Consider the following 16,792-nt stretch of genomic DNA (forward strand, 5'->3'; position numbering starts at 1 on the left):
TAAAAACACAAAAAATGAATTAATTTCAACATACTAAATGATAAGGGGAATTTTTATTTATTTTTTTTTTTTTTGTGGAATACCGCAGTCTGGGATGTGTCAATAACTGGTAACAACAGTGATTTTGATGCATTATTATTTTTTGTGCATTGTCAGATTAAACAAAAATGTCCATGTCAAAACAATTTCATAAAAATATTAATATTATTTTCCACTTTCATTGATGTTTATGATCAGTCCTGATCATAACTACCAAATATTAATTCATTTTCAGAATTTTAACCCTTTTAAATGCCACTGTTGTGTTTTACACACACACACACACACACACACACACACGCATGCACACACACACACACACATACACACGCATGCGCACACACACGCATGCGCGCACACTCACGCGCATGCGCGCACACGCATGCGTGCACACACACACATATACATGCACACACACACACACATACGCGCACACACACACATATACACGCACACACACACACATACGCACACACACGCACATACATTTACACACACACACAAACATATACGCACGCACACACATACACACACACACACACACACACACAAACATATACACACACACATACACACACGCACATATATACACACACATAAACATATACACGTACGCACACACACATACACACACACACATGCGCACACACACATACACACTCATACACACACACATACACACACACACACATGCGCACACACACATACACACTCATACACACACACATACGCACGCACACACACATACGCACGCACACACATACACACACATACACACACACACACATACACACACACACACAAACATATACACACACACGCACACACATACGCACGCACACACATATACATACACTCACACACACACACACACAATTTATCTGCATCATGTATTCAGTTGTCCTGCAGGTCTCTATAATTCAGTAAACAGAGAATACACACACACACACATACACACACACACACAAACATATACACACACACGCACACACATACGCACGCACACACATATACATACACTCACACACACACACACACAATTGTATCTGCATCATGTATTCAGTTGTCCTGCAGGTCTCTATAATACAGCAAACAGAGAATAGGGGAAAAGCTTGTATTTGCTCCACAGGCTAAACATGAGCTAAATGGTGCCATCTGGAGGAAAATATTACAAATGTACATTTTGAAGTCAGGGATCTGCAATGAATGTATACTATCATATAATTCGTGATTTTATGCTTTAATGGCACTGTGATCAAATATTGCAATTTTAATGGGTTTCAATGGGGACATGTTTGTCCTGAAGGTCCCGAGTGTGACTATTACAGTGTATTATAGATGTATTATAGGAACTGAGGTTGAAATATCAAAATTCCCCCCAAAATACACACCTTTGGCCAAATGTATGCTGTTGCCATTAACACAAAAAAACCTTGTTTGCAGTGCATTGGCTAAGCGTTCATGTGTATTCTGCCCTTAAAATGCCACCTAGGTAGGCCATAGTACACGAAACTCAAACTTTTATTGCAAAAGAGCAGGAAGCATCCTGCTGCAGCAGACAGACAGCGTGAGGGAATGGTGGGGCGGGGTTACGGGAGGTGATAGACAGGGTTGAGTTTGATTGACAGGCCGGGGTGAAGGTGAGATGGTGAGACAGACGTCAGGTGACGAGATAAAGAAAGGTCACAGATGATGAAGATCGCTGTTAGACAGCAGCAGCAGCTCTCTCAACGCTTTCTCTCTCTCGTGGTGTTCCTCAGGGAGCAGGAGCTGAAGGTCCATCAGGCCCGCCGCTGTCTGGAGGATGCTCTGATGGCCGACAGTGTGGCTCGAGCTGCTGAATCCACCAGAGACATGAAGGGACGAGCGGCATAAAGATCACTGCAGGTGAGACAGTGAAGACTTCCACAAAGAGCAGAAGATCATCAGAGATACTGAAGACGTTTTTCTTGAAAACATCAGTATTATGTGATCATTATAGAGGATTTTTTCCCCCACAAATATCATTTAAATTTCTAGCAAATATTTTATTATTGAATTTTGAATATAAAATAATTTATAAATAAATCTTGTTTATTTAATATTAATGTGTTTATCATTTAATATATTATTATGTATTTTTTTTATATTTATACATCAATTATTTATTATTTTTACAAATGACATTTTAAATCAACATTTTTCTTAGTGTTACTTAAAAAATTGCCTTTTCATAAAATTGTAATCACATTTTTATTATTTAATTTAAAATATTAAATAATTTATGAATGAATCTTATTTATTTAATTTTAATGTATTTATCATTTAATATATTATTATATTAATACTATTTATACAAACGTATTTATTATGATTACTATTATTAAAAATATGACATTTTAAAGCACTAGTTTTCTTAGGGGTACTTCATTTGACATGCCTTTTCATAAAATTAAAATAAAATATTTATTGAATTTTAAATATTAAATAATTTATAAATAAATCGTATTTATTTATTATGAATGTATTTATCATTTATTCTTATATATATGTATGTATATTTTTATTTATTATCATTATTTTTCAAATATGACATTTTAAATAAAACTTTCTTAGGGGTACTTCATTTGACATGAACAAAAAAATGCCATTTCATAAAATTCAAATCAAATATTTATTGAATTTTAAATATTAAATAATTAATACATTTTTATTATACATGTATAATTTATCATTTGAGATTTATACATAATTTAATATTTATTTATTTTTATAAATATCATTAACTTTTGAATCATTAATAATAAAGTTTTCTCAGGGTTACTCCATTTGAACTGAAAACATTTCAGTTTAATTTGCCTTTTCATTAAAATAATATAAATTATTTTTATTATATTATATTATCATTTATGAATTATTATTAATTGATTATCATTTGAGATTTATACATAATTTAATATTTATTTATTTTTATAAATATCATTAACTTTTGAATCATTAATAATAAAGTTTTCTCAGGGTTACTCCATTTGAACTGAAAACATTTCAGTTTAATTTGCCTTTTCATTAAAATAATATAAATTATTTTTATTATATTATATTATCATTTATGAATTATTATTAATTGATTATCATTTGAGATTTATACATGATTTTTATTTATCTTTACAAATATAATACATTATTTGTATTATAGATTTTTGTTTTTAATAAATAAATAATATATATTCATAACTTATTTATTAATTGAGATTTATTCAAAAGTTATATATATATATATATATTAATAAATTATAAGTAATCTTTCAAATATATAATATAATATTTTAAACCAAAAATTTCACTGCTTATTTTTTGAGAAATTATAATACAATTGTATTATATCCTCGCTTCATTACGTTTTGGCTTCGCTATAAGCTATGCTTAATTATTATTATTTTTAAACCAACTGATCTCAGTTACGGAGACTCTTGGCTTTCATTAAAGGGAGAGTCACGGAGAGTCCGCTGCACCGTCTTCACACGCCTCCACAAACTTTACACGACCAGCAGAAAGCCGCTGTACAATGCTGCTTTAACTTTCTTTGTACCAAAACGCCATCTTGTTTCATCTTGGCAAATTAATAAATGCATTTTACTCTCCGTTCTTGTCAGCGAGCGTTCTCACTCTCTTAGTGGTGTATAGTAAACAGACACGCAGAACTCCCATTCAGCATGGCTTATGAAACATCGCCTTAATATGTAAATAAAGGCATCGTCTGAGGTTATGCTGGTACATATGAACGGAGGTTTACATTGAGACTAGAAACACTGCATCACTGACTCGAATCGAGTCTTTGATAGTTCATGCATTGCGATCGGCGCTCACGGGAACTTTGTTTATAAACTAAATTTTGGTATTATTATCCTTTTATTTACATTGCGGTCAATAACAGATGAACTTTTACACATTCGCCGGAAATGCAGCTGCAAAATAAGGCGGATGCCTTGAAATTACGTTGTGTTCAGTATTAAGTACAGTACATGTTATAGCACCCCCTTGTGGTCTCCCAAAGCTATTACGCCAGACTACATTAAATGCAAGGCCAACTAACAGTGAAAACTACTTTTTTGAAAATTTAGTTTCTAGATTGTTACATCACCTAGATATTGTTTTACTTTCAGCCCCAGAAAAATATCCAAAACTGAACGCATGTTCATCGTAGCAGAGGTGTATTCACGTAATTGTATTGTATGCATTTAATAACTTAATAGATAGCATGACGTCATTGACTACATTGATGTTTCACATCATCGCTGTTACTATATTGTTTATTGTAGTGTGACTGGAACGCTGTATTTGACAGAACATCGTCCATATCTTTCCCGTTTATAAATATGTTTTTTGGACTATTGATGCATCGACATCACAGCGCTCGTGTCTCAGATGAGGCATTTTCTCTCTGGAGGGTCGTGTGATCGTCGAAAGAGCTCGCTGTGATGATGGACTCGTGTTTGAGAGGTCACGCTGCCATCAAATATTCAAGAGCTCATTAAGACTGAAGCCACTTCCTGTGCGCTCTCATCTTCCTCTCATTAATTTCTAAAGGATGAAATTAATCATATCACATCCTTTCATCGAAGGTTAGACACAAGCAGTTCAACCGTACTGTATCCATTTGATTTTAATCTTAATTTTAAAAAGTTTTGGTTTCTTCTGAATTCTCATGTGTTAATGTGTTATGCATTTGGTAGACGCTTTTATCCAAAGTGACTTACAGTGCACTTATTACAGGGACAATCCCCCCGGAGCAACCTGGAGTTAAGTGCCTTACTCAAGGACACAATGGTGGTGACTGTGGGGACCGAACCAGCAACCTTCTGATTACCAGTTATGTGCTTTAGCCCACTATGCCACCACCACTCCACAGTTTTATCCAAAGCGACTTACAGTGCACTTATTACAGGGACAATCCCCCCGGAGCAACCTGGAGTTAAGTGTCTTGCTCAAGGACACAATGGTGGTGACTGTGGGGATCGAACCAGTGACCTTCTGATTACCAGTTATGTCCTTTAGCCCACTATGCCACCGCCACTCCACGTATGCGTTTGTACTCTATGTACTATATAATTACAACTTGATTATGACTTTAGAAACACTTATGTTTCACTCTGTTATCACACTGCTATGTTAAACGACACATTTTAACACTTGTATTACAGACACACCTACATTTATACACTTATTCCAATGTGATTAGCTTGCGCGGTGGCTCACCTGATTAAAGTGTTGGACTTTAAACTCGGAAGACCGCTGTTTGAGCTGACACGTGAGACAAAACTGTCATAGAAGTGACACAAAAGGACACGGTTGCTTCAGGAAATGTGCTTTTCATGTCACATTTGCTGTTTCTAATCAAACTCTATTGGGTACGTTTTGGTGTTGGTTTAGGGTAAGGATGTCTGTTCTGGTCACCTCTCGTTTGCTTTTAAGACACTATTGGTTAGGTTTAGGATCTAATATTCACCTTAAAAACCTCGTTTGATTACGACACTATTTCACTCGCTTTTGGCGCCCCCCGCTGGACATTTTATTGTGAAACTGCAGCCAAACGTGCAATGAAGCACGTAATTGAACTTTTCCAAATAATACAAGATCAGGCTGTTTTCTTCCCTTCCTCTGAGGTTAGCAAATCAACGGGCTGTTTTTGCTACTGTACCTATAAGACATCTTTATGTTAATGACTGGCTTTCTTTCCTGTGTCGGCGTGTTTCATATTAAAACGGGATATTTGTACATCAGATAACCTCAAAGCTAGACGCACAAGCTAAAAGCCACAAAACTCCAGTTTTATTTCATATTCTCGTCCCTGCTTTTGATTCTACTGTGCACCATTTAATATTTGATATAAGACGATGCATCTCCATAACTTTAGACTTCATGTCACATTTGCTTTTTCTAATCAAACTCTATTGGGTATGTTTAGGGTAAGGATGTCTGGTCATCTCTCGTTTGCTTTTAAGACACTATTGGTTAGGTTTAGGTTATAAAGTATAAAGTTACGTTGCATCTAATATTCACCTTAAAAACCTCGTCTGATTACGACACTATTTCACTCGCTTTTGGCGCCCCCTGCTGGACATTTTATTGTGAAACTGTAAATCTGTGATTTGACTTGTTTATGAGGTGATGACCCACGCCAAGCATTTCGGATTTGAATGCGTAAGAGCACTCGGTGCAATTTAAATACAAATTACCGAGCACAAACCAACAGCATCTGCATTAATTCCACCGCCGGGTCACATGCTGTGTTTCCAAGTTAAACGAGAGCGTCCAGAATGTCGGGCGGATGTTTCCTTTCATTTAAATGAGGAAGAGGCTCGAGTAGAAGACAAGAAACATGACAGCAGAACTAAGTGCGTACCACCTATCAAAGTGGGATAAGTGAGTTGCTTACATTTAATCAATTTATACTAGTTGTGGGGGGTCTGGGTAGCTCAGCGAGTATTGACGCTGACTACCACACCAGGAGTCGCGAGTTACATTTACATTTACATTTATGCATTTGGCAGACGGTTTTATCCAAAGTGACTTACAGTGCACTTATTACAGGGACAATCCCCCCCCGGAGCAACCTGGAGTTAAGTGCCTTACTCAAGAACACAATGGTGGTGACTGTGGGGATCGAACCAGCGACCTACTGATTACAAGTGAAGTGCTTTAGTCCACTACGCCACCACCACCACTCCAAGTTTCTATCCAGGGTCTCCTAAGCAACCAAATTGACCCGGTTGCTAGGGAGGGTAGAGTCACATGAGGTAACCTCTTGGTGGTCGCTATAATGTGGTTCTCACTCTCGGTGGGGCGTGTGGTGAGTTGCACGTGGATGCCGCGGAGATTAGCGTGAAGCCTCCACACATGCTAGGTCTCCGTGGTAACGTGCAACATTCCTGGCCCACACGACTCCACACGCCGAAGTGTCCTTGGGCAAGACACTGAACCCAAAATTGATCCCAATGGCAGGCTAGTGCCTTGCATAGTAGCTCTACCGCCATTGGTGTGTGAATGTGTGTGTGAATGGGTGAATGAGTCGCAGTGTAAAGCGCTTTGAATTTTTTATATAAGACCATTTACCATTTATACATACTTTTTTTTTCCTCAGCTGATCAGAGTGCTGGAATATGGACTAATGAGTAAATATTCAAACCCTGAGGCACATGCATCATATCTGCTCTCAGCACATTTCAGCTCACAACGGATAGAAACAGAGAACGAATATGATTATTGACGTGTACAATAGACTGAAGCTCCAGCGGTAATTACACATGAATAGAGGCCGTTGTTCATTATTACACGCACAGATACAGTAATGCTGATGCGGTACACTCACACCAGACACTGAAGAGGAAAATACCCACCGTCTTTGTCAGCGTTTTATGCCGACTGTCCTGACGTATGGACAGGAGGAGATAAAGCGATTATTTCACACAGTTCCTCTGATGTGGATGTTGTATCGCTTAATTGCCGCTGAACCAAATCACGGCTTCTGCTTCATTCGCTGACTTCTAATTAGTACATGTTTAGTCACGCGTGTTAGACGATTCAAAGTCATTTTAAATGTGAAGATAAAAGAGAGTGTGTTTGAAAGCCTCGAGAGTATTCATTTTCACCAGCCAATCAACTCCTGCTGGATATAATTAAGCCCCGCCCTACATTTTGTTCTCATTGAATATCCCGTTTCTTTTGGGAATTGGTGACATTATGGAAGTGAAATGCTGTTTGTTGCCCCACGGCATGTATAATGAATGCTTGTGCTTTTAGGGAAACTCGTAAATTGTGGGGCAGTTTGTGTTAATTACCCACTTTTCTCAGCATAAGTGAAAAGCAGCTGCTAATGAAGATGCAAATTACATGCGCAGCTTTTTTCACGTCTCTTTATTTTCCCAGTCTGTGATGTGAACACATTGCAATAGAGACTTAAAAGGGTTCAAATGTATGTTTTGATTAGCTCTCTGTTGTATTCTCACACCCAAGCAATTGTGCAACGTGATTTGTGTTTCCTAATTTAATTAAAAACCCTTTTCGGATTCATTAGTTTTGGTTGCGCTCATAAATGTATGTTTTCATCTGTTAAGTGAAATAACTGGGAAAAGCATACGCACAGCATCCATAGGGAGACATACAGACGGATAAATGTGTTTTATTTATGATCAAATTAACAGCATTTGTGGGATAATGTTGACAACCAGAGAAATCTTGTAACTCCGTATGAAAGAGCGTTTCACGCGGCGCGATTACATACAAAGTCAATGCAAAGATGCGAATAGATACGAATGGAGCGACTCGAACATGCTAAATCGCTTCATTAGCATGACGCATTGTCGCGAAAGCCTATCAGCATTGAGATTGTCCGGATGTCACTGACGTAGTAGCAGAAGAAATCTGTAAAAATGGATGAGAATTTTTTTATAGCGGTGTGTCATACATGACACAACGTCATACATGTACAGAGACCGGACGAAAAAACAACGTCGCTTTGAGGAAAGTGAGCGAGGAAGTTGCGCGTGAAAATATGCACGTCTACTTGATTCCAGCGATTGGTTGTACTTTACTATGAACCAAGTCGTAGAAGCCCCTCCTCTTGTCCTTTTCCGGAAGAGAAGCGGGAACACTCGCGGGTTCGCGTTACTCGCGCGAACGCCTGTTTAAACACATTTATAATCCAGCGGTCAAACTCGCGCAAGCAATGCGAGACGAATATTTTCCTTGCGTCGTATGTGAACGCACCATAACACAGAAAAGCAGTTGTAGATAATTTCCCACAGGTGTCAATCCTTACAGTCCTTCCTCTCCTGGCCACGCCCCCATGCTATACTGTACATAGTTGTTAACTAATTAATCGCATTTGCCATTTAATTGTCACGACAGCTTAATGTCAATAGTTTTTCGCCAAGCATGGACCGAGTTGAAATGTGTATCTATATTACGGTTTGCGGACTAAGGCAAGATTACACAGGATGCTTTAAAAGTGACACATTTGTAGCATTATTGAAGGTTTATTTATACAAACTTTATTGATTGTCGAGTTCATGCACAATTGATGATTTTTAATAATGGTGGTGTGCCTAGAGAAATGGACAAAAGTTGATGATTGCAAGCAGGGCTGGCACTGGCCAAATTGATGCCCTACGCAGAGTTCCATGTGGACGTGGGGAGGGGGGGTGGTTTGCGTGATATGAGCACGAAGCGATTGTCTGACCGGGGGGGGTGTTCGCGCGATATGAGCACGAAGCGATCGTCTGTGTTCCTCAACTGCTTTTGGATCCTTGAATAACGTATGACATGTGACTAAGGGCAGCCGGTGGACTTTCTGGTGCCCTCCTAGGGTAAGATGGTGCCCCCCTAGGGAGTTGGCGCCCTACGCAGACTGCGTAGTCTGCTTATAGGGAGCGGCAGTACTGATTGTAAGAGTGCACCTTTCGTTTGCCTTTTACTGTTCGCTGTCCCCCAATTTCTCTGTACATTTTCCTGCTTATTGTGCTTGGCGGATCACATGCCTAATTTTGGGCTCTTGTCCCTCACAGTAAAGGCGTGTTATACGTCTTACAAAATCAAGGAACGAACGGGTTTGACCATTTCGAACAAAATCTGGCCAAAACGATGGTGTTTTTGAGTTCATTTTGGTGTCGCAAGAGCTCGCTTGCACAAATGTTCTGGAAAACTACCAGCGGGTAAACACCTTTTTACTGCCATCTGTCCACGTCATTGGTAGGTGTGACCTGGAGCTCCACCTACTTTGAGGCCGACAGCTGATTCCCGATCAGTCAACATGAGGGATGCAGGTGTCTCAATGAATTCTTTAATGTGTAATGGTGGATTATGTTGTACTGTATGCACTTGTGACGAGGAGGAAGGCCGGGCCGTGACTATGCACGCCTGGCCCCCAATTGGGCTAATCAGCCGAGGAGAGGGATAAGGCGGCAGTTCGGGAGAGAGAGAGCCACACACAGCTGCCGCATCCGGCTGTATTCTCTCCTCGGCTGATTAGCTCCTCCCAAGGATCTTGGGAGCACGCATAAACGTCCCACCCTTTGGATTTTCCCGGCAAAAGCGACCCGCTCCTTTCACATGAAAATCAGTCTACAGGCTTTAATAGGCAAACTAGGTAGTCCGGGAAGGGCTCATTTCTTTAAGTTCACACATTGGCAAGAAAAAGGCGACTATTACATGAATAATGTTACATATTGCACAACTAAAAATGCTAAATGACCCAAGCAGTCTGCTTCTGTGTTAAAACCAAACGCAAACACCTTGATTACTGATGTAAAGAGGAACTCTTGTACATTTAATTGATTTGAAATGTTCATCTGTCTTCCAGATTTCTCTGTGCACTGGAGTCACCCACCCACCCACCTCAGTGGACTTCCCCAAAACGATGATGTCATCAGTCTGCATCAACAGCAGCTGAATCGAGAACCCAAATAGCTTCAACCAAGGCCTTTTCATCCAGAGCAAATATGTTCCTGTACATATCTACATATAATTGAGAACAATGCTTATTTTGTGTCCGAGAGACGTTATTAGACATTAAAGCTTTTTATGCGGGCAACTACGGAGCGATACTTAATCAAATCAGGTTACCGTTTGCTATATTTGTATTGTACATTTGTGTTTGGTGTCGTTGATTGTACGGGATGTGCTCTCTTCAGGGTTTGTAACAATTGTAATGCAATTGCAACGTTTGAATGAAAACGGCTTATTTAAGAAAAGATTTTATACCTTGAGATTAATGTGTGCATTTCTTGCCTCATTCTACAGGAAATAAATGATTATATTCACAGATATGCTCTCGTGTTATTTGGGAACGTTCTTGAAAATGACCACTAATACCGGCTATCCAAGAGTGAAAAAGGGAAAAAGCTTTCATGATTTGAGATTTATGGCTAGTGTGATCTGCTGTGAAGTAAAAGCAGCGTTTTTCTCTCAATCTTAAAGGAAGTGTCATTTTGTAACGTGTTACGTACCCCATCTGGGGGTTGGGATGCAACATAAAAAGGTTACCTAAAGTCAGTAATGCAATCTAACTGCTCAAAAGTACTAAACATCCTAATAAGTCATACAGAAAACTTCCCTAACTCCTTAACAAACAGGAGAGGAGCTTCCATAAACAAGCTTCCAGGTCAACAAAGATTATAAAACCCTCAGCACTATTCTCCAAACAACATCTACTCTCTTGCAGTTTCGGTCATCTCCTTTATATCACAAGACAACACAGGAGACAGGTGATTATTAGGAGGAGGAGCTCCTAAACTGGGGGGAGGAGCGTCAAATCATACAGGGACCTAGAATGAGAGAGAGACGTCCACAGATGTAACGAATGTAAAAATACTTTCTCATATCTCAGTTTAATGTTAAGAGTCACTATCAGTAATCCATTTACATTTATGCATTTGGCAGATGCTTTTATCCAAAGCAACTTACAGTGCACTTATTACAGGGACAATCCCCCCGGAGCAACCTGGAGTTAAGTGTCTTACTCAAGGACACAATGGTGGTGGCTGTGGGGATCGAACCAGCAACCTTCTGATTACCAGTTATGTGCTTTAGCCCGCTACGCCACCACCACTAATCTATTGGTAGTTTGAATTCCCGAGTGTTTGGGAAACCTGTTTGAAAGGAGGGGAAGACTCTTTCTTGCATGAAATTACACTGGAACTCATAGAGTAGTTGCAGAAGGTGTGGCAGAATGATCCGCCCCCTCCGGCTCGTCATCGTCACCCCGTCTCTTAGAGCTGCCCCTTCAGCCAGGCTCACGACGGGAATTGGGCGGGAGAGCGATAAGAGGTGCATAATTAATAAGCCTTGTGTAGTCAGCAGCGACTGAAGCACACCTGATGGGAATAATGCTTCATCGCCGCCGTCTTTAAAATGCAGAGCGCACTCGGGGAGCCGGCTTCAAATCTCCACGTGTGCACACACTGGCATCCTCGCACAACCCTGGACTAGACCTGGGAGGGTTTGGAGCTAGACGAGATTATGTGATGCTGGACCCGTTCTTCGGAGCTGTTTCTCGGAACCCCGATGCCGGGCCACCTTCCCCTCATGCTTGCCACAGGTCTGGGAAGACAGGCCGCCAGTGACGCCGCCGCCCCTCACTCCGTGGACCTTGGAGGGGAGTGCGGGCTGCTGACTGACCCAGCGCATGCCTGGGCTATCCTGTGGACACTACCCCACCCCTTCAATATATTAGGCAGCGAGTGAACAGACAGTTCTTGAATTGCATGTGTTGGAAGCAGGAAAAATTGGCAAGCGTAAGGATCTGGGCTCAATTTTGATCTGGGTCAGAGCATCTCCAAAACGGCAGGACTTGTTGGGTGTTCCCGGTATGCAGTGGTTAGTACCTACCAAAAGGGGTCCAACGAAGGACAACCGGTGAACCGGCAACAGGGTCATGAGTGCCCAAGGCTCATGTGGGGAGTGAAGGCTAGCCCGTCTGGTCTGATCCTACAGAAGAGCTTTTGTAGCACAAACTACTGAAAAACTTAATTCTGGCCATGATAGAAAGGTGTCAAGACACAGTGCATCGTAGCTTGCTGTGTATGGTGATGCCTAGCTGCAGACCGTTCAGAGTGCCCCCTGTCCACCGCCGAAAGTGCCTACAATGGGCACAAGAGCATCAGAACTAGACCTTGGAGCCTGGTCTGAAGGAAGAAGGTGGCCCGGTCTGATGAATCAGGATGCACTATGGAAAGATGACAAGCCGGTGGAGGCAGAGTTACGCTCTGGTCAATGTTCTTCTGGGACACCTTGGGTCCTGCCATTCATGTGGATGTCAATTTGATGTACTTAAACATCGATACAGACCAGGTACATGCGTCCGTGGCAACAGTATTCCCTGATGGCAGTGGCCTCTTCCAGCAGGATTATGTGCCACACTGCGCCGGGATGGTTTGAGGAACATGATGAAGAGTTCCAGGTGTTGACTTGGCCTCCAAATACCCCAGATCTCAATCTGATTGAGCATCTATGGGATGTGCTGGACCAACAAGTCCGATCCTTGGTGGCCCCACCTCGCAACATACATGACTTAAAGGATCTGCTGCTAATGCCGTGGTGCCAGATGCCACAGGACACCTTTAGAGGTCTTGTGGAGTCCATGCCACGACGGCTCAGAGCTGTTGTGGCGGCACGAGGGGGACCTACACGATATTAGACAGGTGGTTTTAATGTTGTGGCTGATCAGTGTAATCGCTGACGTGTATGCACATTAGCTGAACCAGCCTGAACATTAGCATTCTTAGCATGATCTGAACTAAAGAAGAACAATCAATGATACCATTGTTGTCAGATTGTATTGCTTTATTGAAATGTATTGTTTGATTGTAATCTTGACCAACCATTTTGAAGATTTCAGTCTTTCCCATTCAAGTAGATACTGATCACTGATCGATAACTAATTTTAGCTCTTTATCTTCATCAGTTAAAGTGTCTGAACTTGACCAGAGCCTCAAAATCATATCAAAAAGGTTCAAAAGGTTCTGTATAGTAGGAATGACGAGATGAGCATTAGCTATAAATGAATGAAAAGTGAACAAAATGTCAAGCAATATATTCTTATTTATATTTCTGAGAAGCTTTATTCATTTATTTTTCAAACTCAGTATTTTGAGAATGTTAATGATCCATCAATAGGCTGATGTATATGATTAACGTTGTGCAACATGTAAACACGTGCCGAGCGATCAGTGTTGACAAATGAAACGATTGAGCAGCTTTGATTTATCGTATATCATTCATCATTCTCACTAATGGATTTTTGTTGCAGCTCCTGCGAGGCGTCATCTGTTACAGAAAATGACACGTTCCGTCAGAAATGACAAACGTGCATTTACTGCGACGCTGCTGCAACGTTGTAAGTCGTGTCTTCATGGGAAAATGGCAACTCAGGCAACTTACACCCCCACTCGCTTTAATGACAGTACAAATATACTGCCTGTTAGTTTATATGTGTTCAGATCTTTCATTAAAGCCATTTACAAACATTGCTACATTACACAATGCTTATAGATCCTTTAATGTCCATTCAAAGAGTTATATCATTAATGAATAATTCATTGGCAATTTCTATTCTTCAACTTGTATTCCTGTTTGGTTTATCATTTTCTATTCCTATATTATGGTTTATATTGTCTACTGTGTGATTCAATAATTTTGAAGACATTTCATTATATTAGTAGCCTTTGTATACTGTTATTACACAGTTATAACATGGTAATAACAAGTGTTTAAATAAAAGTTTACAGGAACCAGTCCACTTTAAAAACAATTCCCAAATCACTCTACCCTCCCTAGCAACCGGGCCAATTTGGTTGCTAAGGAGATCTGGCTGGAGTCACTCACCACACGCCCCATTGAGAGCGAGAACCACTAATCACCACCACGAGGAGGTTACCCCATGTGACCCTACCCTCCCTAGCAACCGGGCCAATTTGGTTGCTAAGGAGACCTGGCTGGAGTCACTCACCACACGCCCCATTGAGAGCGAGAACCACTAATCACCACCACGAGGAGGTTACCCCATGTGACCTGACCCTCCCTAGCAACCGGGCCAATTTGGTTGCTAAGGAGACCTGGCTGGAGTCACTCACCACACGCCCCATTGAGAGCGAGAACCACTAATCACCACCACGAGGAGGTTACCCCATGTGACCCTACCCTCCCTAGCAACCGGGCCAATTTGGTTGCTAAGGAGACCTGGCAGGAGTCACTCACCACACGCCCCATTGAGAGCGAGAACCACTAATCACCACCACGAGGAGGTTACCCCATGTGACCCGACCCTCCCTAGCAACCGGGCCAATTTGGTTGCTAAGGAGACCTGGCTGGAGTCACTCACCACACGCCCCATTGAGAGCGAGAACCACTAATCACCACCACGAGGAGGTTACCTCATGTGACCCTACCCTCCCTAGCAACCGGGCCGATTTGGTTGCTAAGGAGACCTGGCTGGAATCACTCACCACACGCCCCATTGAGAGCGAGAACCACTAATCACCACCACGAGGAGGTTACCCCATGTGACCCGACCCTCCCTAGCAACCGGGCCAATTTGGTTGCTAAGGAGACCTGGCTGGAGTCACTCACCACACGCCCCATTGAGAGCGAGAACCACTAATCACCACCACGAGGCGGTTACCCCATGTGACCCTACCCTCCCTAGCAACCGGGCCGATTTGGTTGCTAAGGAGATCTGGCTGGAGTCACTCACCACACGCCCCATTGAGAGCGAGAACCACTAATCACCACCACGAGGAGGTTACCCCATGTGACCCGACCCTCCCTAGCAGCCGGGACAATTTGGTTGCTTAGGAGACCTGACTGGGAGTCAGCGCCTTTACTCGCTGAGCTGCCCCCAGAGACATTTAAAATTACATTTAAAAATGAACTTGTTACATTTGAAAATGTAAAATTCTAAAAAAGAGTCTTAAAGGAAATGATGACATTTATAACACCTGTACATGATGATTACAGCCTACTGCTTATATTCTAATGTCCCCTGTATATATGTGTACAGGGAACATTTAAGTTATACAGATGCCCCTGTACAAGCACAATAACCAAAATAACTTTGTGTGCCAACCGCTAGAAAAGCCGCCCGTCCGTGAGGTGTTAACGTCACATGCTCATGAACTGCTAGCGTGTTATAACACCCGATTCAGGACAAAACACTGAGTCACAGATGACTTTATAAACAAGTGTTTGATATAAAGAAGGGGGCAGACAGACGTTTAGCGAGTCACAGGTCGGGTTAATGTGCGCTACAGGAGCGACTGACTTTTCAGACTATCATAACAGTGAACAAAGTCGTCAAGAGCTTCGTTAGATTCATTAAACTACCTGTGAAAAAAGCAGCTTTAATTAAACTCTTCAGTCAGAGTGACAATCAGACGAATAACAAGGTCTGAAGACACTTTCCTTTCACATTATAATGTGTGTGTGTGTGTGTGTGTGTGTGTGTGTGTGTGTGTGTGTTTAATTAGTGGGCAGTGTGTTTTGACATGACTCTCAGCACACTTCACTGCCTCAAATTTGTTCTTCAAACAATTCAGCTTGTTAATTTTTGTAAATACTCCTTTTATTCACCACCTGCCGCTGTCGCTCGTGTTTTCTCACTTGTAAGTCGCCGTGGATAAAAGCACCTGTTAAATACAGACGTGTAAATGTAACGCCTGCTATTGTAAACTATTAACCCAATGAAACCCTTTACAAAACAAAGCAATTAAAGGGCCAGCTACATTGTGACATAAGCACCAAATATAAAATCAGAAGACAACAGAACTATGATTTTTCAACGTGGAACATGTCGTCATGAGTCATATTTGAATACTGTATATACGTACACTGAGACGAATTAGATATGGGCGAGATTATCAGTGAATCAAGATGAAATGTTATAGATACCAGCAATTCAATTTTCACAAGGTAAAATGCTCATTCTTGATATCAGTAGTGAAAGAGGTCATTCTTGTTGTGAGTAATGAGGTTTGTACTAGGGCTGGGCGATGAAACGATGTGTGTGTGTGTTGGCTGGGTCATGTAGCCCGCATGCCAGGCCCCCGCATGCCTAAACAGCTTTTGTTCGGCCGGATAGAGGGGGCTAAACGGGAACCACACGGGTTAGAGAGGAGACGGAGTGACACACAGAAGGATGTGGAGCTGAGTGGACATGCCAGCGGTGTCAAGATCGGCCCCTGTGGAGGAAGCTCGTGAAGGACGCTACTGGGCAGTTGGAGGC

At 41.4% G+C, this 16,792-nt stretch overlaps 1 protein-coding gene across 2 annotated transcripts in view; it reads left to right on the forward strand.

Moving 5' to 3' along the window:
* Nucleotides 1-10,833, forward strand: part of LOC127643000 (methyl-CpG-binding domain protein 2-like) — a 48,807-nt gene extending 37,974 nt beyond the window's left edge. Inside the window, exons 6-7 of one of the 2 annotated variants that reach the window (XM_052125517.1) lie at nt 1,800-1,926; nt 10,376-10,833. In XM_052125517.1, coding sequence (XP_051981477.1) covers nt 1,800-1,914 — 115 coding nt within the window. In that variant the 3' untranslated portion in view covers nt 1,915-1,926; nt 10,376-10,833. The remainder of the gene's footprint in view (nt 1-1,799; nt 1,927-10,375) is intronic. The other variant, XM_052125518.1, reaches the window with a different exon arrangement.
* Nucleotides 10,834-16,792: the final 5,959 nt, after the last annotated feature.

This window comes from Xyrauchen texanus, chromosome 4 (genome assembly GCF_025860055.1).
Source record: "Xyrauchen texanus isolate HMW12.3.18 chromosome 4, RBS_HiC_50CHRs, whole genome shotgun sequence".
NCBI lineage: Eukaryota > Metazoa > Chordata > Actinopteri > Cypriniformes > Catostomidae > Xyrauchen > Xyrauchen texanus.